This window comes from Varanus komodoensis, unplaced genomic scaffold (genome assembly GCF_004798865.1).
Source record: "Varanus komodoensis strain SLA01 unplaced genomic scaffold, ASM479886v1 scaffold32, whole genome shotgun sequence".
Classification (NCBI taxonomy): Eukaryota; Metazoa; Chordata; class Lepidosauria; order Squamata; family Varanidae; genus Varanus; species Varanus komodoensis.
The window spans coordinates 713740-741721 of NW_025335798.1; the positions used below are offsets into that span (position 1 = coordinate 713740).

A 27982-nucleotide genomic window follows, 5' to 3' on the forward strand; every position below is an offset into this window, starting at 1 on the left:
GTCTGTCCCGCCCCAAAGCTGCATCTCCCACTGAGGGAACCATTTGTACGATCAGGTCAAAGCACATGACAGGTGCATGTACAGGCGACCCCAGAAAGGTGGCGCTGCGGCCACCCGGAAGCCTATCTTCAGCAGCCCGCGTGGTAAAGCGCGGGTCATGGCCTTTAAAGATCCTGGTGCCCAGTGAGAGCAGAAGGAAGTTCTTCCCGGAGAGAAAGTTTGGGATGAATTCCTCAGGGGTGGTGGGGCTTGCTCCTTCCCCCATCCCCCGGCTCAGTATAATTACATTGCGTTTCTATTCCACTTTTCCCCCTCTTGTGGGCGGCCCAAGCAGCTGACAGAGCACCATGTTAACCTCACAACAACCCTGAGGTGCATTAGGTGACTGACTGCCCCGTCCCACCTTAGCCCCCAGGCGATGCTGGCTCCCCACTGGCCAAGAGGGCAATTGTCTAGGGAAGACTAGGCAGGATCAAAAAGCAGAGTGAGAGAGAGGCTGACGTTTTCCAGAGGAAGCCATGGCGCAGGGGGTGGCTCGGGCGGGCAGGCAAGGCCTCGGTTCCTCACAGCGACTTCCATCTTCACAGGGTTTCCCAGCAGCCACCACCTGCCTCCTTCCCTCCTCAAAGACGCTGCCCAGCTCCAGCACCTGCCGCTGGTGGCGCCCGCCAGCCTCCCGGAGATGTGCCTCGCTCGACGGCCCTTGAGCGACACACCGGGTGCCCTGCCCTACAAGCACCTCTCCTACCACAGCATCTACGTGGGCGCCCGCTCCCGGGCAGCACCGTACGCCCTCCCCAGCAGCCGGGGCACCAGCTTCCATGCGCTCAACATCTATGCGGCTGGTGGCTACGAACAGTGAAGGACGGCGCTCTGAGCCCGGCCTCTCCACCCTTCCCCTTTCTCAAGGAGCCGCACCTGCTCAGCTGTGGTGCCCCACTTCCCTCACACCCCCCTTTAAAATGGCCCACGTTTTCCACAGGTTGCCCTCAGTGGAAGGGATCTTCAAGCCAACCTGACACTGCCCCTGTCCCTCCCAAGACAAGCACTGGCATTCTCACACCATTGTTCCCCTGCCTATGGACATTAAATAACGTACAGGGCCTGGCACTGAATCAGTCTCATTTCTGAGGCATGGGAAGCTTGCTGGGAACTGCTCGTTCTCTCTTTGGAACACCCCACAGCAGTGCTGGGTGATGTTTAGCAATCTGAAAACCTATCCTGGGCACCGCCACACAATGGCTGCCCCAGGAGGTGGGGCAGAGTTCATCCAAAAGCTGAGTACAAGGTGGAGTGGAGCCTGTGGCTCAAGACACTAAACAACCCCCCTCCCCGTGACCCTTCAGTTAGTCACGCCAGCAAAAACCAAAGTCAAGTAACCTCTGTTAGTGGTAAGAAAACTTCTTTCCAAAAAGTGGGAGAGCAGGGCACCTTGGCGGACACCAGGAAACAGACCTGGGGCTGCATTCATGACACAGACACCGTGTTGTCTGCCTCTTCTCTACACATTCCTTAAAAGGAATTCAACCATGTTCCTGAGGCTCGTCCCAAATGTATGTATGTGATTCCCAAACCACCCACCCTAAACCCAATTCTGCAAAGCAGGCATCCCAAGCAAACTTTGCAACCGAAATAAACTTGAGAGGCAAATATAACAATGCAGCAAGAGTTATGTTTTTATTGCAGAACTGAATGGCTATGTTAAGAGCTTGACTTGGTGGTTTTTAGCACAGTATTCTGAACAACCTGCTTAAAACACAGGACTTGGCAAGGTGAGCGGAGGTGCTATGTCCACCTTGCCCTTGATAGGAAGCTTGTGCAATTCAGAGCAGAGGTGCCCCTTTTGTGCTGGCCAAGCTTTACCTGTCCAGGACGGTTGCTGCTGTCGGGTGTTCCTCCCCACAACTGGGGACCAGGGAAAGGGCGGGCACAGCCACAGTGACCCCCTTCCAAGGTGTCAGCCACTTTGCTAGAGGCTGCCATCCCTTAAATGAGGCCTGGGCAGAGGCCTGGAGCTAACCTGCGGCTCCACAGCATGCCTTGGCCCATGCAGTGTCTCCAGCCAGGCAGCTTACCAGGGAAACAAACAAGGCTCTTCAAGGCAGGCTGCCATGTGGAAATGAACATCCATCAAAATCTGGAGCAGGGTTCCAAAAAGCAGGCAGCAGCCTCCCTCAGCATAAGACGTGCCTCGATGGGTCTCTGTCTCGTTGTCTGAGAATAAACAAAGCTGCGCTGGCAAGCAAGCAGGACAAGCAAGGCAGACAGACGGTGCCACATGCCAGCCCTGCGGACTCCTGGCTACACTGCTGCCCACATTCCAGCACTCCTCAAGATCGCTTTTCATTTCTTCCCAGCAGCAGCTCTGAGGTGACAGAAAAAGGCGCAAGGCTGGCTGGCTCAGCTCCGAGTCATGCACATTCAGGGCGGAAATACCATGGCACGGTGCAGGTCACAAATCCTGCAGACCTTTTCCTTGATTCCAGAATGTCGCTGTAAATACTGATATTCCAGCAACACGCCTTTGTACAACCTCTCTTGTACGGTAAGAGGAAAGTGGCAGGTGGTTCCGATGGGATGGGATGGGATGGGGATGCAGAAGCTTTGTCCCACCTTCTGGAGGGACAGGAGGCACTAGTGGCGGAAAGAGGAAGCAGGAGTCAGCAGCCTGAGTGCAAAATGTTGCACGAGTCAGTCCATTCCTGGCAGGGGCACACGGCATATCTGCTCTCAGGAGAGGAGGAGGAGTCCTCTTATTCCCAGATGCTGGCTGTGAAAGTAAATGGGTTGAACCGGTATCCTGCGCCTCCGTAGAACTTGTTCTGAAATTCCACCCTGCAAGATACAAGAGGGGTTGGTCCAGGCCTTGCAGGACCAGCTCTCACCTGGCCACGCTCTACTTTCCCTGCCTCGGTTGTCCCACAGCTCCTGAAACAGGCATGTCCCAACCCAGCTGGCAGCCAGAGGGCCACGCTCTCCCATGAAAGCCCCCTCCCCTGGGAGAGCGGTCCTGCCAAGGCTCCAGTCCACAGGGTGGAAGCCATCAGCCATGCAAGACAAGTGGGGCAGGTGCTCTCACACACAAGAGGGGTGTGCTTCGCCCACATAAAGGGTGCCTCACCAGTGCAGACGCAGGGCGTGCAGAAAAGCTGAGAGGCCCTCCATCACAAGCAGGATTGCCACTGTCAAGACTGCAAAGAAGGCGAAGACGGGCACCAGGAACACCCCGCCCTGGTAGCCTGTCATGTGGAAGCCATTCCTCATCACCATGGTCCACAGCACCTCTGAGAGCTCTGCAGGAGGGACAGAGGGATGAAAGGCCAGGAAGAAATCCAGAAAGAAAAAACTGGGAGTGGTCATTTTTAATTCTGAGGACTGCTTGTGTTTTTTGCTGAAAAACTGGGAAAATTAACAGCTCTAGGTGATGTCATAAGTTATTTTAGAATTGAATACAAGATATTTATATATTGGCACTCAACTTTCACAGCCTCACAAATGATTTCTATGAATTATGTAACAAGACTTTCATAGAAAGACTAGAGATGTAAAATGTCAGGGAAAAAACATAAGAGGATTTTTAAAATCCTCTTTGAAAGATTCCCAGCCTAGTTATTTTTCATTCCTTATTAAAAGATCGTTGATCCAACATATCTTTCTACTGATAGACAGGGATGCTTCAGTTTTCCAACATGTCAATAAAGTCATGATGTCATAATATGGAAGAAAATGTACATTCCTGAAGCTCTGGGATTTGTTTTAGAGAGTGCTGTGTTTCTGGATGATGCTGTAGCAATCAATTAGCACAGTTCTAATCTAGGACCCAAATACAGGTTGAAAATAAATCACTCTAAGTTATCCCGCCAATGTCACCAGATTTGATGGAATGGCACATGCAACTTGGATCTATAAAACTCACTGCCACAGTTTTTAATAAAGTTCTCAATTAGACATCACTGTTAGGGAATGCTGCCTTGGCTATAAAACTATCTACCGCTGTCACAGAAACAGGTTTTAAAACTTCTCTAACTTTCTCTCTAACAAGAACAGATGCAATACACCAATGTTTTTTGCAATACGCTAATCTTTTTTGCTTCCTGTTCTTCCAGCTTCCTCTGGCTTTTAGGATGATTAGGAAGCTTCGGGAACTTCTTGCTGAAGTACTCTATGGTCAGCCATAAAATTGGAACCTCATATATATTACGTATAACTTGGTTTGCACATTATTGTGCTTGGTATATTAAATTTTAAAATATGGTTTAGTCAGACCATAATTACAAATTTACTGAGCTTACTTTTTAAAGCTTTCTAAATATAATGAGCAAGCCAAGTTATATATAATTCCACCTTAGGAACATCTGGTATGCTCCAGATGTTTTGGACTACGCTGCCCAGCTTTCCTGACCATTGGCCATGCTGCCTGAGGTTGATGAGAAAGTATTCGGAGGATAGTGGGTTGAGCAAGGGTGTCCTGGAGCAAAAATAAATGTTGCTTATTCTTCAATTTCCCCTCAAATTAGATTTGTTTCCTTTGGGGGGAAAATTGCATGCACACACAAAAATACTGATTTTTCCCATGACTATAAAATTTCTGGAATACATCTCCAGGTGGTAATGAGTGTATGGGGTTATTAGGAACCAGCAGAGTGGCTGGGCAGCTTTTCAGCTTCCCAACCGCACACCAGAGACCTCTGGGGGGCAGAAACAACAGTCAGAGACTTACCACTGACGCTAAGGGTGCAACCCTGTGCATATTTAGACAGAAAACTGTCTCACTGCTTCCAGCATTCCCCAGTCCGTTACTCTAGCTCAGGTAGGCCATTTTTCTATCTAAACATGCACTGGATTGCATACGAAGGCACATAATCACCCTTTCCCAAAGGCTTCAGAGACAAAACATCTGCTCTGCTTCCCACTTGGCTCACAGAGGCATGTGGCCAAAGCTCTCTCCATGCCTCTTATTCTCCACCTTCTCCCCTCCCAGCTCCAGAAACTCAAACTCACGTGCATGGGCCAGGCTGAGAGCCCAGAGACGCAGATAAGAGGCTGTGTTTGAGATGCAGCCCAGGCAGAACTCAATGGTGTGGATTGCTTGATGCATGAAGACATCAGAGAAGTCAAACTGAAGGAGAGATGGGCAAGAAACAGAGATTAGTTTCACACTCTTGGGGGGAAACAGTCAGGAGACCCAAAGGACCCAAAGTCCCTTGGAGCTGCTACTAGAATTTAAGCTTAAGGAAAAAACAAGCAGGGAACTTAGGGCTGTAAGAAAAGGAGAGAAATCTTCCAGCCCAAATGCATTTGCATAGAAGAAAAAAAACCACGCCAAAGACCAAGCCAAAATCACTACTCAGATCCTGAGGCTGTCCTTGTCATGATAATCTTGTTTTGTTTTTAACGGCAGTCTCTGTCATCTTGTGCCTTCTCTATACATGCAAAAGAGCCTGGAAACAGCTCCCCACATGGGAGTCTTTCCATTTTTATTGTGGGGGAATCTCCCAAGTCAAGAGAAGTGCTCCTGAATGTAAAGCACTTCGGACCTACTGGCATCTCCAGTGCAATGCGATCCACTTCAGTGGTTCTTGCAGCGGTTCAGTATTTAGCATCTTAAAAACAGCAAGGGGGCAGTTCTTGCAGCATCCTCCATATGGCTTGACCCATTTATTCAGTGCTCCACCAATAGTCTTATCCTCCAGTGACTTTCTCAGTGCACTGCGGCTAAGCAACTTCCAGGCAATTTTTATTTCTTCCACAGTCGCTCTTCAAAAGGCATGGAACAATTAAAAAGGAGAGAAGGGCTCCTGATCCTATGAAGAATAAATTTCCTTCATCACCTGATAATTCCAGCCTTCTCTCATATATCTGGGAGACAGGGAGCAGGTTTTCATGTCAGAGGGTGCAGCCTTCAGGCACTGTTAAAACCCTGAGCCTTTCTTTTTAGAAATCAAAGGCAGGGCTCCGGGCCAGAGTCATTCTGTACATTTTGGCCAGCCTTCCATGCTCATGCCAGTTCTTAACAAATGGTTCAAAACAAAGCAAAAATGAAGCAATTGAATGGGCATAATATATTTTAATTGTCCTGTCAATTAAGGGAAGGCTTGGAAGTATGCCAGCATTTGGAGCAAGACCACTGTTCCTGAGCCAAGACGTTACCTCTGCCTCTTGCTTGGGTTTTGCACAATCCACATCATCCACAGTAATGTTCACAGATCTGCTTGGCTCTTGTGAGTTCAGCAAAGATTGGCGGTCTTCTGTACTAGAAGGGTTGTGCTGCAAGCATCCCAGGACATATCAGGGAGAAAGAAACCACACACACACACACACACACACACACACACACACACACACACACACGGTGAGTCCACAGCACGCCACACGAAAGAACAAATCATGAAATGTAGTTTGCTTGTCCGTGGGCTGCCATGTGCCCAAAGGATGGCTGGATGTATCATGGCTCAGTGGCCAGTCCCCACCTCTCTTCCCCCACATGGGCTTCTTGCAGGTATTTCAGGAGACCGAGGGACACCAAGGTGTCCGCTCTTCCCTTCAGCCTCCACAAGCAGTTTCAGGATCACCACAGCTGGTGTTTTGTTTGTAAACAGTTCATTTGTTTGAGTTAGCAAAAGCTGGCTGTTGAACCCTCCTTTGTGACCCCAAAAGGGCATTCACAAAGTGCTCTTTCAAGGATCCCAATGGTATCTCTGTGGTTACCCCATTTTACACAACTGTTTTTACATCAATTATATAGACAAATTATTGTACTCATATTTTATCTTGGAGAGGTTACTTGAAAAGCCCCGTTTGTACAGACTTAAAAAGGGGAACGCTGCAGCAGGTACGGGCTGTGAGGAAGGGGCTGCCTACTGGCCTGCTTTCACAAGTTTCTCCAGTGCTGTTGCAAGGGGGGGGGGGGAACCTGAAAAACCGGGGCAACTACTCACATCGGCTAAAATCAGGAGATTATACTACGGAGAGGGTAGGAAAAGCCCATTTCTGCAAAGCCCAATCTTGCTTCACAATGAGCTTCTCCAGGAAGGTGGTTGAGGCCCATTGCTGAGGATGTTCAAGGATAGGCTGGACATGCATGAGGTAGGCATGTCATGAGCTGGGGGTCAGACTAGATAGCCTGGGAGGTCCCTTCTGAATCACTCTCTTTCTATGTTTCTGATCCCATCCTGTCAAATCTGAAAGGTCCGTGCAAATGCTTACCTGCAGCCTGCCCCAGACACCACAGAGGATGGGTGCCTGGATTCGGCCAGTGGACACGGCCCCAGTCAATACTCAGGGTCCTCTTTTTTAAACCCCATTTGTGCAAACAGGGCATGTGGGTAACGAACGCAATCATTGCACACAAAATCGGTACAGTTTTGCTTTAAAAAAAGGAGGGACCACAAGAAGCCAGTCCAAGATATCACTAGGGGTCCTTCAAGGGGATCATGAAAGGCAGCTTGGAAGTCCACTTGTGTGATCTCAAAAAGATAAAAGGGAGAGAAAGTCATGGCATGGCAAAGCCAGGACAGTGGCTGGCAGCTGCAGTGGGGGATGATGCCTTGGCCAGAGGTCTCCGAGTGCCACTGGGGCACTTTGGGGTAGGTGGCGACGCAATCACCAGGTGGCCCTTTGGCAGGAGTGGAAAGCTTTCCTGCTGATTTAACCAAGTGACTCCGTAGGGTGTTGGGCTTCACCTGGGCTTGCTGAGCCATCAGGATGTGAATGATATAGCAAACCCAGGGATGGCTCCAACACCCTACAACAAGCCACGCAGCCACAAACAAGCCACCCTGCGGGAAGCAACACACTAAGTCACCATGGCTTTGAAGACACAGTGGCTTAGCGTGTTGCGCAAACCCAGTCCCTGGCCCTGCTCCATCTTCTTCAATCTTCTGGGGCTTCCTGGATGTTGTGCAATTTCCCCCTCTATTCTGAAATGCCTTTGCTAAGGCTGTCACTGGTGACTGGAGCTTTAAGCTACAATCTGCTGGTATGCTTTGCATTTTTGCCCCCCACCCCCCCCCTCTCCCCAACCTTCTCTGAATTTGAATTCAGCCCTTGGGCTGAAAGAAGTTCCTCCGCCCTGACAACATGCCTCCCCTTTGGATCCCTCATGGCCACCAGAGGCCACTCGCGGACTCAGTCGCAAGAGCTCCCCACCAGCACATCCACAGAACTGCACTGACCCCATCGTGCCAAGGAAATGGGGTAGAAACCAAGGTTGGATGGCAGCCTCAAGCTCAGGCAGAGGATCGGGGTCTTACCCTGGACTGAGAGGCCCGACGTGGACGCTGGCACCAGAGGTACAAAGGTGTTCCCAGCAGCAGGACAGGTACGGAGGCCAGGGCCACCACCACCAACACCTTCTGCACTATGTCCTGCAGTGAGAAAGGGGGGGCGGGGGGGGAGAGATGCAATCCTTTCAGTCCCAAGTCACAACAACCAAAACCAAGGCGAGATGGAATGGCTTGCTGCTGCTGGGGAAGAAAGGAAATAATGACAACCGGGCCAAGGAGTAAATACAGTGTCCTCTGCTCCCTACATTTTCTGCTCTGCCTCAGGCTCAGCCCATAGGCGTGGTTAGAGGGGTACCTGGACATCCTTTGCAGTTTACTCCAGTCCAGCCCTCTGGGGTTCCGCAGGACACCTTGCCATGTCCCCTGCTCCCAAGAAGCCGAGCAGATAGAACGCAAGGCCACAAGCAGTTACCTGGTATTTGAAGAGCGAGGGGTTGCTGGCATTCTGTGCGAACAGGAACATGTCGATGAAATGGATGAGGATGCTGGGCGCCCGCTGGGAACTCGCAGCATTGTACGTCACCCATTTGTAAAAGATCAAGACCACGAGGTAGCCAAAGAGAGCCAGCAGGAAAGTGACCTCCGGAAGGAAAACCAGCAGAAGCTTGTATCTCTGCTTGAAATGGCTGCAAGCCAGACAGGAGAGGAGAGCCATCAGCAATGAGAAGGTCTAGCATACCACCAGAAAAAAAAGGAGTCCTGATACTGGGTCTAACCAAAGGCCCCTAGTGCAGCATCTGATTCTGCACAATGTTCAACCAAGTGCCCCCTGGAAAGCAATCGCCCCTCGGACTGTTGCTCCCGAGCATTTGGTATTGAGATCCTCTGATCCTGAAGGTCACAGACAACCAACTAGCAGCTATTAATAGCTTTATCCTCAGTGAATTGATCCAATTCCCTTTCAAAGTCCCCTGTGCAGACTCTGAGGCAGATGGGATTTTCACAGTAGCATATAACCTGACCGAAGTGGAGCCTTTGGGTGCCCTACCTCACCTCCACTTCGTAGAAGTAGCAGGCAGCAGACCAGCCAGACACTCACATGTAGTTGAAGATGCCAAGGAACACCCCAAAGCTCATGTGCACGATGCCCAGGATCACAGACATCTTCATCTTGAAGGAGTTTAAGAAGGTGAGATGGTTGACCGCCAAACTCCAAATCTGACTCACAAAAGTGGAGAAGAAACACACATATCAAACAAATACATCGTGTAAAACGCTTTGGGCATGGAAGGAAGAACAGAACAGAAGGGGGTGGGGCAAAATGTAAACTCATTTACTTCAATCCTGACCCTTCTGAACTATGAGCACACATTTAAGCCAGCCGTCCCCAAGCTGGTAATCTTCAGGTGTGTTGGGCAAGAACTCCCATAAACCCCTGGAGGCCTCCAGGTTGGAATAAGCTGTTTTAAATGGTGATATGAGGCAGATGATTTTCAAAATTAGATTTCTTCTCCAGAGTTTTTTCATTTCTAAAAAACTAATGTTTCATAAAATTTGTTTGCACTAGCAAATTGGACACCAATACAACATTAGGAAGTTCACAATTTTTCAGGTGATTATCCTATGTGTATGTTTTTTTGGTGGGACAAAAATAGAACCACAAGTACACCTAAAAGCAAGTTATGCACTTGGCTGTGCAGGGCGAGTCAAAACTAATGCTCTGTTGTTGTTACATGATGCCAAGTCATCCCTAACCTGTGATGACCCCATAAACAAACGCTCTCCAGACTTCTTATCCTTGACACCCCTTCCTTTTCTTCCTTTGCTTTTGACTTTCCCTAGCATTACTCTCTTCTCCCGTGAGTCTTGCCTTCTCATAATGTGCCCAAAGTAAAACAGCCTCAGTCTTGTCATTTTTACTTCCAGGGAAAGTTCTGGTTTGATCTGATCTAAGTTTGCCTTTCTATCAGTCCAGGGCATTCTTACATCTCTCCTCCAACACCATGATTCAAATGTATCCATTTACTTCCTGCCAGTCCTGCTTTCATACCCATATAAAGTGATTGGGAATACAATAGTGTGGATGGCCTTGGCCTTGGTCTCCAGCAAAATGCCCTTACACTGGGTGATCCTTTCTAGTTCCATCACTGCTGCCTTCCAAGTCTCAGTCTGCTTTGAATTTTTTGGCTGCAGTCTCTGTCTGAATTGATCACTGAGGCAATCTGTGCAAAATCTTTCACAATTTCAATTTCTTCATCGCTGACATTTGTGTAATGCTTCTGCAATCATGATTTTTGTTTTCTTAATGTTCAGCTGCAGTCCTGCTTTTGCAATTTCTTCCTTCACTTTTGCAAAGAGTCATTTCAATTCATTGCAGCTTTCTGCCAATAATAATGGTAACATCTGCAAATAAATTACAGGTGCATCTTCCACCAAAAACCAAAGCTAATGTTCTTTATTTCATCTCAATTCTGCAAGCAAAAGCAAAGCCAAAACTAAAATGGGCAGTTATCTTTGATTCTTTCTTAGCAGATACACATAGCAGCATCTTGTTTCTTGAGCCAGGAAATACTTGCATAGTAATACCTGTTGTTTTTCAGACAAAGACATCATTTGGTGGGCAGCAGAACATTATTTCCTGTAGAAGGAGCACTGTCTGAAACTTGCTCAGTATTGCCCTAAGGATCCCAAGCATCCTGCCAAAAACTGCAACTTAGAAATGGAGCAGAAAAGTTTTCTGCTCAGACCATACCAGTCTTCCCCCACCTCGCAATTCTAGAAGTCTTGGATAGCAACCTACAACATCTCTAGCCAGTGTGGCCACTAGACCTGCTGAAGGGGAATGATGGAAGGTGAAATAAAATTGTTAAATTTGGGCTTTGATTTGTCTTGCACAGCCAACTATCCACTGGAGAGCGCTGGAATAGAGAAATGAATGAATGCACCACTATGTCTTAAAACCTCTTGCTTCCAGAGCACACATGTGCAACTCGTGGCTCTCCGGATGATTATGGGTCTATGACTCCCAAGATTCCTCGCCACTGGCTATGTTGGCTAGAGCTGATGGGAATGGATAGGCCAAAACATCTGGAAGGCTGCAAGCTGCCCACCTCATTCTAAAAAAACAGTTGGAGGCATAATAGTAAAAAAGGCAGGTCCTAAGTTGCCGCTGGCCACTGACGTATTGATGAGGCAATCCTTTAGCCAAAAGGGACTGGGTTTTCAAGCAGTTGGGAACAGTTGCCATCTCGGTACCCTAGGCAAGGTGGTATTTTGGCACCCTGGTACATTTAAACCACCTACAGTTTGCTTTGTTTAATACTTTCTCTAAGCAAATATTTCAGTTCAGGCTATTGGGACATAAAAGTAAAGTGGAGTACCTGCTTTTTGCTTTCATTTTTGTTTACTCAATTTAAGCTTAAAATAAAATAATAAACAAGGGCGCCAATTTAGCATTTTCCAGTTTACCATTCTCCAGGAAAGTCACATCACTGTTTTTAAGCTAGCTGAAAGGTAATGGTTTTCCACCAACCCCCCACCCCCACCCCAAGAATTGCGATTTTGCTGAGCATGAATACAGATGGCTAAAGGGGTGCCCCATGTGCACTCACAGCTCATCCTTATATGACACTCACATATTTAACCACAACAACCGAGGCTCCAGGACTATCAAAACTCCCAGCATCAGTTTGCTCCTTCAGTACTTACCGGATCTATCCCAAAAGGGTAAGGGCCGTTAAAGACTCCTGTGATATTGGGGTTCATGGTGAGAACAGGGTTTGTAGTGATATCCTTCAAGCTGTAAAGAGGAGGAGGGCTTTGGTATATGAGAGCGGCAGAAAAAGGCAGCAGATGGAAGGAGAGGCCATTCCTGGCTTGGGCCATGGGATGGTTCATACCTCCACTCTGAGGAGTTGGCCATGGCAGCAACGCTCCAGGCAGATGGGAAGATGGTTGTTGCCTTGCTGAAGCATTCGTTGTAGATGAAGCCAGTGTAGATCGAGAAAGCCCCCATCAGGAGGATGAGGTAGCGGCCCGCAAAGAACATCTGCCAAATCTGGGGGAAAGGTAGAAAGCAGGAAGGAAGACAAAGGCTGAATATGCCTGTGTGCATATGTAAGTTCTCTGAGAGTCAGCAAGGAATAAGAACAGCAGTTAAAGCATCCAACTTGAACCTGGAAGGCTCAGATTCAGCTCTCCACTCAGTCATGAAGTAAACGTGGACCTTTTTTTAAACTGCAGCCTAAGCTACTTCCCAGATTGATCATCAGGATGAAACAGGGAAAAAACACGTTTGCTTCCCTGATCTCCTTGGAGGAATGGAGGGATATATATATAGGAGGCAAAGCGTCCTTCGGATGCTGTTGGACACCCACTCCCATCACCCCTCTCCATTGGCCATGTTGTGGGGAGGCTGCAGAAGCATCAGATCCTCCTTTCCTACTTCCCTGGAAGGGACCCCTCCTCCTCTTGGGGCTCACCTCATTTTCCACCTTCTTCATGCCGGGACGGTTCTCACCCAGCACCATCCAAAGGGCGAAGAGGAACATCAGCAGCCCATGGCCAACATCCCCAAACATGACAGCAAAGAGGAATGGGAAGGTGATGATGGTGTAAGGAGCTGCAAAACAGAGCCCACCTTAGACAGGGAGCCCAAGGAAGCTTCCTCTCTGCCCCAAACCCTCAGCCAGCTGCCTTTCATCTCACCAAGCTACACAGCGTCCCCACCTGTTCCCTAGCTTGGAACTGTAAAGCACCGGGAGAGGATCTGATCAGGCAGGGCACACATTCAGTGGAGAATCGCGCCACACCTCCTGTCCACCTGGCTCACTGTGGACATACGAACACCTGAAACGGCCTTCCCAGTTCCCCCTCCCCCACCCCCCTCCCTCCCCCCCACCCCAGAACCAGCCTCCCCCAAAAATGCATAGCCCTCCCTCCTTGAGGAAAATGCCATTCAGTTCCAGTGGCCAATGCCCAGGAAAGAGAGAAAGCACTGCCAAACCAGACCAAGGGCCTAACTAGTCCCAGCATTCTGTTCTCAAGCAGCTGGACTCAGACCTTGAGCCGAAGTCCAGAAGCTGGCAGCCAAGCGGTCCCCCAAATTATCAAGCAGGAGCGGCAGCTGGTGAGGGCAGCTGGGTAGCAGAAGCAACCCCCATTTTGCTCTGCTGGTCATTATGATCTGTAGTGAGTCAAAAGTGCAACACTGCACACGCGCAAGCATTTCCTTCTTTGTTCTCGGCGGCTCGGCGGGGCCGTCATTATTCTAATGTATCAGGAATGCAGAAGCATTCCTAACGCTTTGGATAGTCAGTGAAATGGTGGTAAAGGGGAGAGAAATGTGGGTACTTCACAACTGATCTAATACACATGGCCATCTGAAGGCGCGCCCCATGAAGTCCAGGAATTAACTTGACCTTACTGCACTGCTGCCTGAGCCGGCCAGTCAGATGCTCATAGGAAGCTCACGTGTGGGACGGGAGCATAACAGCACCCTCCTACTCGTGTTCTCCAGAAACTGGTCCTGAGAGATGCACCATCCCTGAGACTGCTGGGGGCAATATAGAGCCAACACGGCCCGGAGCCACTGATGGCCTCATCCTCCAAGCATTCCCTTCATTGCTAAAAGGATGCTCCTCTGAGGGGGAAAGACAAGCTGGACGCTGTAATTCTCCTCACCTGGGTTCACCTCTTGGTAGCTGGCTACCCCATAGGCATCGACAATGTTCTGGAAGCCAGCCGTGAACTTGTTGGTGCGGATGAGGGTGGGTGGGGGCTCGGTGCAGGAGATCCGCTGGGCAAAGCACTCCACCCCAGAACCACTGCGGTGCTGCAAGGACAAGAGAGGATGGGCAGGGGAGCTTCAAGTCCATTTCTAAGCACAGCTGCCCTTAAAAAGACAGACAGACAGACAGACAGACAGAGTCGCATGCAGCTGGACCTGGCACAAGCCAACTTTCTCTCCTGCACTCTCTAGCAGTGCATGGCAAGCTACCTGCGCATTTCACCTCCCAGGATGCAGCACAGGTTGCTGTTAACAAGCTCAGCCATGGACAAATGCTACCCACCGCAGGCACATAGGTGAGTAGCAAGATTGCCATGAGATCATATAAGCCCGGCTTTTAGAAGTTTCTAGTCCTCATGATTAAAGAGGGAAATGGCTAGGATGGACCTACTGAAGTCTCAGATCCCCCCACCCCCCCCAAAATAAATAAATAAATAAAATCCATTTGTCCAGAGTGGCATTCCAGTGCCTTACACTGTCTACCCATCTTCTATTATTTTTGCTGCATCCAGGGCTGTATATATGCTAACTAAGAAGCCTGAAATTCTGTACCAGAAAATCTGGACCCTGCCAGCTATGAACAGGATCTTTCCCACTGCAACATTCTGTTACAGGGCCCACTTGACAATGCACGGACCTTTAGCAGGCAACAGTATGGGGCCAACTATATGGGATCCCCATCATCTCCAAAATGGGAACTGGACTGAAGGGTATATCAGACAACAAGCAGAAAGCTGCTGCATCGCTGGCAGTGCAGAATGAGGAGGGGCAGGGAAGTGGGAAAGCCTTTATGGCACTTACTGATCCCTCCCGCAGGGCCTGCTGCACAGCAGGAAGATCGCGGACGGGGCACCAAACTTCCCCAATGAGGCACTTGTCTGTGATGTTGAAGCTGCACTGGTTGAGGATGAAGTAGATGGCCTTCATCTTCTGTATCTGCACTCGCCAAGCAGGCAAGACCATCAGCACCTTTTGTAGCACCTGGTCCAGGTACTGCTCCGTTTGGCCTAGTACCTGTTGGCAGAAGGAGTTTGCTGCAGAATGCAAAACATTTCTTGCTTTAAAGAAAACAGTTTGGCAATGGAATGAGTTGTTCAGAACAGCAGTTCTCAAATAATTCCATAAATGTGGCTGTGCCTGGGGCTACAGAAGATGCACAGCAGTTGCACTTGTGAAATTTTATTTTTCAGCATAATTACAATAAAAAAGTATCATGGGAAGAAGGAAAAACCTGTTGACCACACAATCAGTGAGAGATTTTTTTCTCATTGGCACTTCCTCTTTCTCTGCTGCAGAAGTCAAAAACAGAGTGTAACTGGGTAGGTAAATGTACCCATTGAAAATATCCTGACTGCATTCTCTGCAAGTCAAAATAACACACAGAGTCCACCGAGCAAGGCTGAGAGAGACACATATAGGAAATTCTCTGAGGAAACTGGGGGACACCAGCCTCTCCAGCCCAGACCCTGGGTCATGCAAGATCTGGAGTAGGTGGGAGAGAAATTTGCAAATCAAGATATTCAACACACCAAAAATTCAGTGTTAGGGGTTGTAAAATAATAATTGTAATAATAATAGCAACAGCTACTACTGAAAAAAACATACTTTACAAGCATAATGATATACAATCCTTACAAGAGGAAAAAGGCAGGGTAAAAATGTAATAACCAGTTTTAAGAAATCTTAATCTCTACTCATGGGAATGGTTCTTCTTATTTTTCTCCCTCCCTCCCCTGGAACTCTCTCTCTCCTCCAGCTCCCCTCCCCTCCTTGGGAAGGCAGGTTCAGGAGCACTAGAAGCACAGGGAGGCTCATCACTTACATGGGTTACCACCAACCTTCCCCCACCTGGGGCCCTCCAGGTGTGTCAGGCTGCCAGTCCCATAATTCCAATGGCTGGTCGGCTGGGAATAAATTGAGTTGCAGGCCAACACATCTGGAAGGCCTGAGATTGAGGAGGGGCTGAGCTATTCTTTCTTCCAAGCTTCTACAGGTCACCACCCCAAACAGCTCTTCCTCCCTTACCGTGACCAGATCTTCGATTTGGGTGCTCAGCTTATGTAGTGCCTCCCCACGCTCGGCCTCCGAATCAGCATATGGATACAGGTGACAGTGAAAGCTGGGGAGAGACACAACACGGCATGAGCAGGAGAGAGCACACAAGAAGTGACAGCAGGGTGGGAGAAGGCGGAGCTTCTTGGCCAGTTGTGTAAAGAAGGGCAGAGATGAGCTGAGACTTATGGAAGGCAGTCGATGTCGCACTGCTACCCCGGTTTCATGGCCTGCCATACACCAGTGGTGTAGAGAACTTGCCGCAGAAATTGCTCCAAAGTGGGGCCCTGGAGTAAGCAAGGCAGGCAAAGGTGAAAGACCCATGAGCAGGTAAGGGAGGGGAGCTGTTGTGGAACAGGTGCCGCACCTGAGAAGAAGCACCTGACCCAAACTGAAAAGGAGCAGAAAGAGATCGCAGCGGAGGGGGGGGCACATGCACCATCCTTGGTGGTCTTCTGCGGAAGATGCATCTTCTAAGGAAGGAGCAGCCCCTGCAGTACTCACCAGTTGGCGATCTTGCAGATTTTCTGCCCAATCTGTTCACCCCAGTAGGAGATGAGAAAGATGACCCAGGTGACAGTCTCGCCCTGCACGTGAGAGGAGAGGTTGCCAGAAGTCTCGGCGCTAAGAGGCACAGGAGAAGCAGCTCGGGAGCCTTCCTCCCGAGGCAGGCCACAGAAAATGCCCGCAGCCTCCCGAAGTCACAAGCCACCCTGCGACTTCTACACGCCCTCTTGAACCTCACCCACAGCCGAGCCCACCGCATGGCCTGCCCCTCCTGACTCCGCAACCCCTCAACAGCCAGCCAGCTCACCTCCCCACCCTGGCCTGGTTTCTTTGGCGTGACTCACCGTGGCTGGGTTTTCCATCGGCTCCGGCACCTCTGTGAAGTGGGCCACCAGGTAGCCACGGCACGCCCGCCACAGCAGCCGCTCAAAGGAGCTCACCCGCCACGGGTGAATCACCCCTGCCACAAAGCTTGGGGAGGGGGGAAGGGGGGAACAACATGCACGTTGAGACTGCACAAGCAATGCCCAGCATGTGGACGCCTACAGCAACACAACCAGCGCTTTGTACATATACAGCCCATGATAAGTGTACACACAGCCTTCAAGTACGTGAGCCCAGTAATCCTCATGGCGACCCTAAATGGTAATCAAGCATATGGCAGAATGGGGCTGGGGGAATGGGGCTTGTTTAACACCAGGCAGAGTCCGTGGCTGGAGAAAACTGCAGATTCCTCTCCTCACACACTGAGCCACTAGGTGGGACCAGCTTCCACCCAGGAGCAAAGGGTTTGGTTTTCCCTGCAAGCTTTAGATCTCTCACAGAAGCGTTAACCAAGCAGACACCAGTGAGAGTTTCTTCCCAACTTACTTTACTTTGAGATCAAGTCGCTGTGCCGTGAATGGATCCAACAGAGGATCTCTCTCAGAGAAGGCGCGGGGGCGGGCGGGCGATCCTAAAGGCACCTGCTGGCAGGGAAAGAGTCTGTGAGAGAAGGGCTATTTACCAATCCAAAAACTCAAGACTTCTCTTCTCTTCCCTTCCCTTCCCTGGACACCAAACGCAACATAACATGCTTACAGATGGCAGCCTGCAGTAGTGAAAATGCAGTGTGAAATAATTTCCTGCAGCCAAAACAGATGCAAGAGGGCCTGTGTGAGGAATGGCAACGTATCTAAATCATGTTGCACTTTGAATCATCACTGCCCAGGAGCAGCTTGTCATGCTGTCTGAACCAGGGTAGCATGGCTCGTTGGAGGAGGAAGCAACCCTCCAATAACCCAAGGCTGTGGGGTTATTAGAGGGCTGTTCCCCCTGCATCAAGCCATGCCACTTGGGTTTGGATGACACAACAAGCCAAACCTGGGTGGTGATTATTTAAGTAATATCCTGCATGTGCCAGGATTGCAAAGTGATTTAAATTAGCTCTGGTGGCTTCTTTTGCTTGTGCTAACTGGTCCAGCATGTGACTAAAACTAATAAAGACAAAGTTCAGGGCCTCAAGCTGATTGCCTACAATACTGAACCCACTTTGAAACGGAGGACAGCTGTGCTCACGTTGCTGTGACTGCAGGTATCTTCCAGGCCTGCTCCTACACCTTGCCTTGGAAAGGAGCATTTGCCACTGGCCTAAAGTTCCTCAGATCTTCCAGGCCCAGAGAGGATTTCTTCCAGAGCAGTCTGACCATTGTTTCTTTCAGGTAACATGGGACCACCCTCTCTCTCAAGCAGATATTGATCCCCTCCCTGGCCCAGCCAGCTGTTCCTTTCCTGCTGGTTTTTATAAGGCAAGAGGGGTGAAGTTCCAGTACAGATGGGGCTGCATGAACCTGTCCAAGCACCCTGCCAACAGGCCATACCAACTGAAGCTCCTCTAAGAAAATCTGACCATGCTATACTCTGGGTACCTCACCTGATTCCGCTGGGACAACATGGGAGTCTAAGTGTTGGAGGAGGCATAACATTTTGCCCTAGAAACGCTCAGCAAATATATTAGAGCAAGCCTCAGGTGGTTCTAGGATGTCCATGGGTCTAGCACATAATAGGCCCCACAGGGCTGTGAAGATCAGGCCAGAGTCCAGCTCTCTTACACACACTGAGTTTCTTTCCTTTGCTTGGCACTGGCCAGGAAGCAAACTGAACCAAGATCAAGTCTGGAAATGTTGGGGAACATTCACAGCATTTGAGTACAGCATGGTGTTAGGTCCATGTGGGCGACAAAGGGCATTGTCTTTTAAGAAAAATGGACATATTGGATGCCTCCTTCTTGCAGCACTACATTCCCCAACACGGTCCAAAGTAGCCTTCCCCAATGTGGTACCCTTCAGATTTGTTATATTACAACCCCCAAAATCCCCTAGCCAGCATGCTAGCTGGGCATAATGGGAGTTGCAGCCCAATACATCTGGAGGACACCAGGTTGGGGGAAGCTGTTCTAAAGGGTATCTATAGATTAAGTGCCCTAAAATATGGTTCTCCTCCATGGTGCTGCTACCCTCCCCCCTTTGCTGCCCTCTCCAGTGACTTCTTCCATCAGGTTACCACTTCCTCTCTTCACCCAGTCTCCCCGGGTGCAGAGGGCATGCCACCCTCAAAGCTTTCAGTATCCCTTTCTGAAAGAGATGCTTCTGCATTACCCAAACAGCCACCATCTTCCAAGAAAAATGCTAGCTCCTGAGAGTCAGAGAGTGGGGTGGGAGGGGATCACTTACCAGTTGCCCAGTGAAGCGCTGCCCCTCCTGCAGCACATGAATATGTTCCCGCATCTCCTGTAGCCGACCAAACAGCTTCTCCCGGTTGTAGCTCACCTCCCGCAGCTCCTGAGCCAGTGTCTCTGACTGCTCCTGGATGCGCAGGGCATCGCGGAATGATGGTGCCGGCAAATTCTCCTCAGGGGATGTCAGCGACAACCCGGCTTTCTGCACTTCCTGTGCCAAAAAGGCTGGTGAGGGAGAAAGGACGCATGAGAGGCACCTGAGATGGTTGTCTCCTTTGAGGGTCACAGAAGATCAGGATCATACCACTGAGATCCAACAAGATCACCAGACTCATGCACATGGTAGGCACGTCATGAGTGGAGCCAGCTGGAGCTGTGGGTCAGACTAGATGGGCAAGCCCTTTGACTCATTTTGTTTCTATGTATAGCAGCCCCACAGGGGTTCTGCAAACCTCCCATTCCTGCTGACTGCTGGGAACTGCACAAATAAGGGATCCAGCATGATAAACTGCATGGATAGGTGTGGACTATGTGATGAACGAATATGTATAATTTTCGTGCAATCAAAATGACACTCTGCACTGGGATTCTACGAGGATCAATTTTAAACTGTTTGAAAGCTAAATTGGTCTGCTTTAATTCTCTGTAGTTTACAGAGAGTTAAAAGGGTCAAATTTAGTTTGCAATCAAGCAACTGAGTACTACAAACCAGTTTGCCACTGAATTTTGGCAGCAATGTATTTAATCATGTTCTTCACCTAGTGCAGCCTGCAGGAGGCAAAAATGGTCCCTGGAACTCCTGTAGTTGCCCCTCCCTACCCGCCCCATAGATAGTGGACTGCACTTGGCTTGGAGACTCTAAAGTTAGTCGGCCTGTCAAGAACACCACCACAGCAATTCCCAGACTTTTGCAATGATGCTTGTGAAAGTTAGGACTTTTCTAAAGGCATGTGCTTCTAAACATTCTGTATTACATGATTAGTAAGTTATGAGAGCTTCCCCTTACAAGAAAGCAATACATTTCTAGATCTCCCAAGTTCAATAGCAAAGATCAAACAGAATCATTACTCCCTCTGTAGGTTGCAACTGAGTCTAGGAATCCCTACAGGATGCCAGAGCATCTACTCTTAACAAAACTGTAAACTAGCACAGAATACTGTACCCCGTCATATGGGGCCAAGCATTTTTCTAAATGACTCTTTCCTCCACTAGCAGATTTTCATTGCTGAAAATAGAATGCCAAAAATAATTAGTAACAGAATGAACAGATCATACTCTAGCAGGCCAAATTGCCCATTTCAAAAGCTGTAATTAAAGTAATGGTCCATAAAAAAAACCTTTATTCATAAGTTTCATCACCTTCAACTTTCCCCCCACTTAACATTTAGGACAATATAAAGGAAGTATGTACTATTAACTTCTCATGTCTTAATACATTTACAGGTATTCTGATAAAAATAATTCAGTTGTGGCAGAGGTTGTGGTGTTAGTTTGTTGTAGCAAAATAAAACAAAACAGAACAAACAAAAAAGACCTTGGCAGTCCTTAAATACCAACACATATTAAAAATATACAATGTTGTGCACTAGAATCAAGTTCATCAGATTTCAGAGAGGTTGCTACACTGGTCTATTTTCAAAAACAACAAAGCATCTTGCAACAATTTGAAGATTAACAAATTATGGTGTGAGGTTTTATGGAGATTCATGAAGGTTTTACTTCTGCGTTTCATAAACGTTTATGCCATAATAAATGTGTTTGTCTTTAAGGCAGAGGTGAACATAAGATAGCTCTCCAGCTGTTTTGGATTTCAGCTCCCAGAAGCCCTTGGCCAATCATCAAGATTGCTGGGAGCCTAAGTCCCAGACATTTGAAGATTCACCTTCTACCTACCCCTGCAATGAGGTGCTATAAGAATCTTGTGTTTCAATAACATAGTTTCCAGGCAAAGCTTTAATTTTTTTAATTACATTGAAGTTCACGTAGCAGTGGGAGTAGCATACAGGCAAACAAACTGAGCTCCAAAGCAGAAAGTTCCCAATGTGAATCGTGTCTCTGTTATGAACTCACTAGCGACCTTAGCCAAGCTACTTTCTTTCAGTTTCAGTTCCTCCATCTGCAATATAGAGGAATAATACTCTGATTTATCAGAAAAGGTTGTTGTAACTACAAGATGCAATTGCAATGCTTTGGACACTTGAAAGTGCCAAATAAGATGAGGAGGAGGACGATGACAACAGACATACTTGAGCAAGTGCTTCCTCTAACTCAGCTTCCCTGACCTGATGTCCTCCATATGTTTTGGACTTCAGCTTGATCCATCCCAGCCCACATGCCTAGGGGTTCGGATTAATAGAAACTATAGTCAAAAATATCTGAAGGGAAACAGATAGGCAAAGAGTCCCCCAGTCAAAAGTTTCGTGTCATCTCCTTTTAGCTACTAGAAACCTTTTGAGATATCACGGAAAGGTTAAAATGGTGCTGTTGTTTCTGAAAAGTTGTGATTATCAAATACATGTTAAACATATTCCAAGAGGGCTGCATGAGATCAGATCAACTCAAGGCACTAGAATTTCCCTCCACCCACCCCAGAAAATAGGCACAGTAATGGCATCTTTAAAAACTCTGGTCTTCTGGTAAACGAAGAGGAAACAAGAAACTATAACAGTTCAGGAAGTACTAATTATAACAGTCTGCAACTTCCATGGCTGATGTACCAAAATTGCCTAATCCCTACCACATCTTTGGAGAAGCTTCAAAGGCAGGCAATAATAAGTGACCCATGTGTGGAAGTGCAACTATCATTAGCCATAAACCAGAAAGTATATGAAGACTCTAAAATGTGGCTTTGTTCATGTAAAAAGTGTCTCATGATTTACTCATCCAATTTGGTTATAACGGAGGGTCTCCCTCAAAATCTCGAGCAGCCAAAGCCTTGATGGTGCACCGACAGCTCTTGGATTTGCAAAGCAGGTGAGAGAGCAGGGCTGGCTTGTGGCATTCAGGAGGGTTCATTCCCAACCCCACGGGAATCCCACCATGACTGATGACCGCCCCCCCCCACCACATCCCCCCATGCATGAATGCTACTCACTGAAGGTTTTCTCCATATCTTCACATCGCCGCACTTCCCCCACAAAACGTCGCTGGAAGGCACTGACATGGGGGTTCAGCTGAAAGTAAAGAAGCACACAGCTAGCAAGAAGCCCAGGGAAGGGCTAGACAAGGCAGCCCCACCTTCACCTTGGAACCTGGCGGCCAAAGTCCCCACTGCTTGCTCACCCCATTCCCTTTTCCCTTAAGGATAGCTCAACATCAAGAGCCATTTCACAGCTGCTTCTGCACTCCACCCAGTGCCATCCTCTACTCAGATCTCCCTTATCCATTTAGCCAAATTGCACCAGAAATGGGCTATCAGTCTGCCACATCTGACTTTCTTCAAAACCTGGGAGGCGGAATGATCTGTATAGAATCATAATTATTCTTTGCATTCAGGTACATGAAAATATCTATGGGGGAAAAGCAGACAATAACCATCAAATTGAAGATGGGCACTCATCAAACTTTAAACTCCTACAGAAATGCTATTACTTGCCTTTTCTATGTCAAAATCAGCACAGGCAATCCTCAAAGCCACCTTTCCTACATGGCCAAGTGTCCTATCAGCCCATTGAGCCATTATCTTTGCTTAAGCCATGGAACCTACTGCCCCCACCACCTGGAATTCCAGCTGTACAGGGAAATGCAATTCAGGTGACTCACCCTTAACAATGGGCCACCCTTTTCTGGCCCTGCATGCAGACATCTCTGTGCAATGCACTACACAAATTTTAAGTTGTTAGCCCTCATTGTTGTAGTGAAAAGATATTCTTAACCTCAATTGCAGGAGATACTATTATAAGGAAGAGGGCAGCTACATTCATGAGCTATAGCCACCCACCCACCAAATCTCTCACAGATGTAAAATCATATGTTTGGAGTAGCTGTGGGCAAACTCTCGCTCTGCGCGAAGAGCACAGCCACAGCGTTGCTCCCCGAGACCTCCTGCACATACATCACGGAACTCCACAAGCGCACGCTCGCCTAATTCGCTGACACAAGCGTAGGCTGCAGCCGACTGCATGAAGAGTTGGGCCAGGCAGATCTCTTCACTGCGGAACAAGGTCCCCATGTCCCTAGGGGAGGCAAAGAGAGGGAGAATCTGTGAGCAAGAAAGGACTAAGTATGCACCAACTCACTGACAGGCTAGCAGTAATTCAAACTGGCATAATGTGGGTGCTTGAAGTTCTCTTCTGGCAGCTGTCCTGATGAGACATCAGGAAGGAGGAGATGAAAGGTGGACGATTTCTCTGGAATATGCAGAGAAAAGAACAAGGAAACAAGAACAGGCGTGGGGGGGGGCAGCTATTAGAGGGGCAGTAATTGGCAGAAAGAAAAGGTTCAGGAAGGAGGAAGGCTCTGTCTGTCTCTGCCAGCCATGGGAGGGCCATGGCTACGAAGGTTTCCTGGACAGAGAAGAATGGAACTTCCCCAAAACAGGGATGGCTAAGCATCACTGTACTGTTGCATCTGCTTGAGTTTTCCTAACTGCAGAGGGCCTTTAGGTCCAGCTAACAAAGAGGATTCACACTTACCTCTGGGTGCTTCACAAAGTGCAAAGAAGCAAAAACAGGGCTTCTCCTGCAGGCGTTGGCCAAGAAGCTGTCCCAAGATAGTCCTTCCTGCTCTAACAGCTCGCTGTAACTGGCACTCAGCCTCTGCTGATTCACTTGGGGCTTTTTGTCTCAGCTCAGGGATTGCAACACAGTTTCCAAGCTGAGGCAGGACCACCCGCTTCAGAGCGAGTGCCTGACTCAGAGCTCCATGTTGCTCACCGTGGGGTTGAAAAAATGTCCTGAGGCGGCAGATCATAGGACTCAAGCCAGACGAACAGTAGAGATGGTTGGAGCCATTAACTCGACATTTTAGGAGGTGGCAAATAGTGGAGAGAGACACAGGCAAGGCCCAATGACCTGTCAAAGGCAGAAAACAAATTCTTAGATCTACTGCCTCTTTCAAATCACTCCTCTCCATAATGCAAAAGGTGCCTTACTTGAAACTCTGTGGTCGATCTGGGAGCAGAGATATGAATAGGCGAAAAGGAACCCCTCCCACAACTCTGCTAGATTCAGAAAACCTCAACAGGCTAGAAACTAGGCACACATTGCAGGCATATAGACATGCAGATGGACCGAGTGGACATTGCTACAAGGTGACTCTTATGGGGAAATTCGATATTCCAGATTACCATGGCTCATCAGGCCATTTTCTGTTGCAGAAGTTACACACAAGGAGGGCACTTGTTAGACATGGGCAGGCCTAACACACAGCGCTTTGCCAGGAACACCCCGACTACAAACTGTTTCCTGGGGAGATGGTGCTGAAGCGAATTCACCATATTAGAGCTTGCCATATTCCCTTCAAACCAGGCCTTCTGTTCCTTTACAGAGACTGGACACAGTGGAAGCACCCTAAGCATGCCTTCTCCTGTTACAATTCTGCAGTGACAAGACAGAATATTCCTTGCTTCAGAGCTCCCAAAATGACAGAACTTCTGTCCCCACGGAGATCCAATAATCTGAGTGGAGCAGCTGAATGCTCCCGCTCTGTCGATCAGGCCTTGTGAGCGGTCTCGCACTGAATAGCAGAAATGCAACACTGCAGTACAGATTAAAGAATAATAATAATAATCTGATTTTAGACCACAAAAGTCAAACAGCCTGGCTAAAACCCTAACATTAGGTCTCAGAGTGGTGACTTTTTCCTTGACATCAATACACTTTTGTTTATTGACAGGCATCAACTGAGCAACACTCTAGTTATCCCTGTTGAAATGCACAAACCCCAAAATTTTCAGTGAGCAAAACAGAACAAAGTTCTCTAATAATACAAATCCTGGGCATGCTGTGTAGACACAAAGTACTGAGGTCACTGTACAATGTGCCCTCTACAACTCACACTGTTTCCAGTCACTGGGAAGTGAGTGACAAAGAGCCACCCAACGCCCATAATGTTACCAATAACTTCTTGCCTCAGCCCAAAACACTTCTTCTTTTCTCTTCTTTTTTTAGGAAGCAATGAATGGACAAATAAATATGTGTTTATTAGATTTATAGCCTGTCCTTTTTTTTTACAGAATTTTTCTTTTTATACTCATAGAACAGAAAACAGCCTGCATCATTCTCCTCCTCCTGCTCTCCATCTTATCCTTACAAAAACAACCTTGTGAAGTAGGTTGGGTTGAGAGTCTGTTACTGCCTAAAAGTCCCTCAGTTCCTGGCTGAGAAACGACTAGAAGCTAGATTGCTTGTGTCCCAGTCCCATGCTTTTAACCACTACACCACACTGGCTTATGTATTATGAATGCAAGACATGCATTTTTAAAAATTAAAAAGCATCCAGGCTGTCAAGCAATGCAGGGAGAGAAGGATGTCTGATGACAGAACCAAGATTTGGTTTCCTGTTGGTAGGTATCTCAGCCATATTAATGGGGGAATTCCAATCAAGCAAGGCTAATGCTGTGGCAGAGGGGCCTACCATGAATTATCTTTATATATTACATTGGATTTCAGTTTTAAGAAATTATGTCTTAGGTAGGTGTTTTTCCATGATACTGATCTGTGACTTACAAAGTAGGAAACTATAAAGTGCCCGGAGAACCTTTGGGCTATTGGGCGGTATAAAAATGAAATAATAATAAACAAGAAATCCAAGTGATCCCACCCTCAGATAGCAGTACTTTTTAAATACTAAAAAACTTTTGCCTCATTGTCATGAGGATGAGAAAGCAAACAACTTGCTCTGGCACCGCAGCATTGTAACAGTTAAGTGCATGTCGCACACAGACAGGCCAACATACACGGGTGTCCTAGCAGGCAGGAATCTCCAGCCATAACCCCAATTGGTTTCTTGCCAGTTTTGTGCCATGCAATGTGATTAGACAGGAAAAAGGGCTAGGACTCCCAATGTAGCTACTTCTGAAAAGGGTGGGAAGGTGAGAAATAGAGCAGGAAATTTGAATGAGCTGGGCGGGTGGGGGGGGGGGAGGCGCTGTGCTCCTTGCTCTCGAGCACCACTGGGCCGTGCTTCTAATTTCTCCTAAACTGATCTAGCTACACAATGTAATTCCGGGTACTCAAGAGAGTCTGGACGCTCTACATTCAAGCGAACTGAGGGAAGGCAGACCTGAAATCTCCTCAAAACCCTTTCATTTAAAAGTAAGTGGGAGGGGGGAATCTTGCGCTGCTCACGTGAACGGCAGCCCCCCTCTCCACACCTTTAACGCGGGCTCTTAAGACTAGTCACTCTTCCGAAGGCAAGATGGCATTCGCGGGAAAGCACGTGGGGGTGGCCGGGAAAACAAACAGCGCGGCCGGCCCCGCGCAAAATGGGGCCAGGGCTGCGCTGCCCCCGAACTCGTTCCACGAAAAGCGAGGCGGCCAAAAGTTCGTCTTCAGAAGCAGCCATACGCTCGCTCTCCAGCCGCCGCCACCTCCGCTTCCGTAGCGTCAATTGCAGCCCTTTGCGTGCACCCCTTCCGAGCGGCAACCCGCCCCGCAGTCACTGCAGCGCCATTGTCTCCGGATCCGAGCTCAGGGCACACAGGGCTGATCCGTGCAGGGATTCCCCGAAAGCGCGTGGCCGCCCGCTCTCCCGTAACGGGGGAAGGAGGCGCAGCTGCCAACGCAGAGGAGAGGAGAGGAGAGGAGTGGAGAGGACCCCGACCGTCCCTTCCAAAGCGCGTTGCAGCGGAGGCAACATGGAGCACGGCTTCGAAGAGAAAGCCAAAGACTTAAAGAGCCAAGCCCCAAGGCAAAGAACAGAACCCCGCCGGAAAGGAAAGAAGAAAGGGCTGGCGATCTCGAGAGGAACTAGCGCCAGAGCTGGAGGGCAACGAGGCTGGCACTCGGATGAAGAGGAATGACGCGTGAATTAGGGAGCGGCCCGCGGGGGGTGGGTGGGTTAAACAGGGACCGACCTTGCGATGCCGGCGCAGGATCTGCAGTATCCGCGCCGGGGCCGTAGCGTGGCTTTCGGGCGCACAGGAGGCGCTTCCTCTTTGCCAGGAAGAGCCCAGCCGAAAGGAGGGATGATCCGCCCGCCCCGGGAGAATCCCTGCACGCCGCGCCGAGGCACTTCCTGCTTGAGCCGGCGACGGGGAGAGGCCGGCTGGTGCCTCGCACCCTGCTCCGAGACTGGCGGGAAGGCTTCCCCTTGCATTCAGCGCTGGCCTAGCTGAAGCCCTATTTATTCAGAGAGTCTACTCTGTTGTTGTTTTTGTTGTAGTTGTTCAGTTGCAAAGTCGTGCTCGATTCTTCGCGACCCCATGGACAACATTCCTCCAGGCCTTCCTGTCCTCCACCATCCCCCCGAGTCCATCCAACCCCACACCGACCTCCCCAGTGACCCCATCCAGCCACCTCAACCTCTGCCGTCCCCTCCTTTTGCCTTCAATCGTTCCCAGCATCAGGCTCTTTTCCAATGAGTCCATCCTTCTCATTAGGTGGCCAAAGTATTTGAGCTTCGGGGTCTACTCTAAGTGGAATTAATATTGGATGCAACCCATGTGCTGCCCTTCCACACAGCAGAAGCTGGTCTTTCCTCCCCATTCCCATGTCCCACACACAGCTCAAGCCTCTGCATATTAGGTTGGAA

General features: G+C 48.8%; 1 protein-coding gene across 3 annotated transcripts; it reads right to left on the reverse strand.

Moving 5' to 3' along the window:
• Positions 1–1652: 1652 nt before the first annotated feature.
• TCIRG1 (T cell immune regulator 1, ATPase H+ transporting V0 subunit a3) lies at positions 1653–27414 on the reverse strand. Of its 3 annotated transcripts, none has more exons than XM_044438311.1 (21): positions 27306–27414; positions 24163–24300; positions 23343–23463; positions 22383–22461; positions 19284–19513; positions 17443–17540; positions 16917–17043; positions 16570–16652; positions 16039–16132; positions 14815–15027; positions 13908–14058; positions 12707–12846; positions 12125–12282; positions 11934–12024; positions 9325–9443; positions 8698–8911; positions 8253–8366; positions 6151–6267; positions 5002–5119; positions 3122–3293; positions 1653–2835 (listed from the first exon to the last, which is right to left on the reverse strand). In XM_044438311.1, the coding sequence occupies exons 3-21, from the start codon at positions 23457–23459 to the stop codon at positions 2754–2756; spliced, it is 2517 nt and encodes an 838-aa protein (XP_044294246.1). In that variant the 5' UTR covers positions 23460–23463; positions 24163–24300; positions 27306–27414; the 3' UTR covers positions 1653–2753. The 3 variants fall into 3 exon arrangements, with proteins under 3 accessions (XP_044294246.1, XP_044294247.1, XP_044294245.1); XM_044438312.1 differs by having other exon boundaries at positions 17443–17537; positions 23923–24300; XM_044438310.1 differs by having other exon boundaries at positions 23923–24300.
• Between the last annotated feature and the right edge of the window lie 568 nt (positions 27415–27982).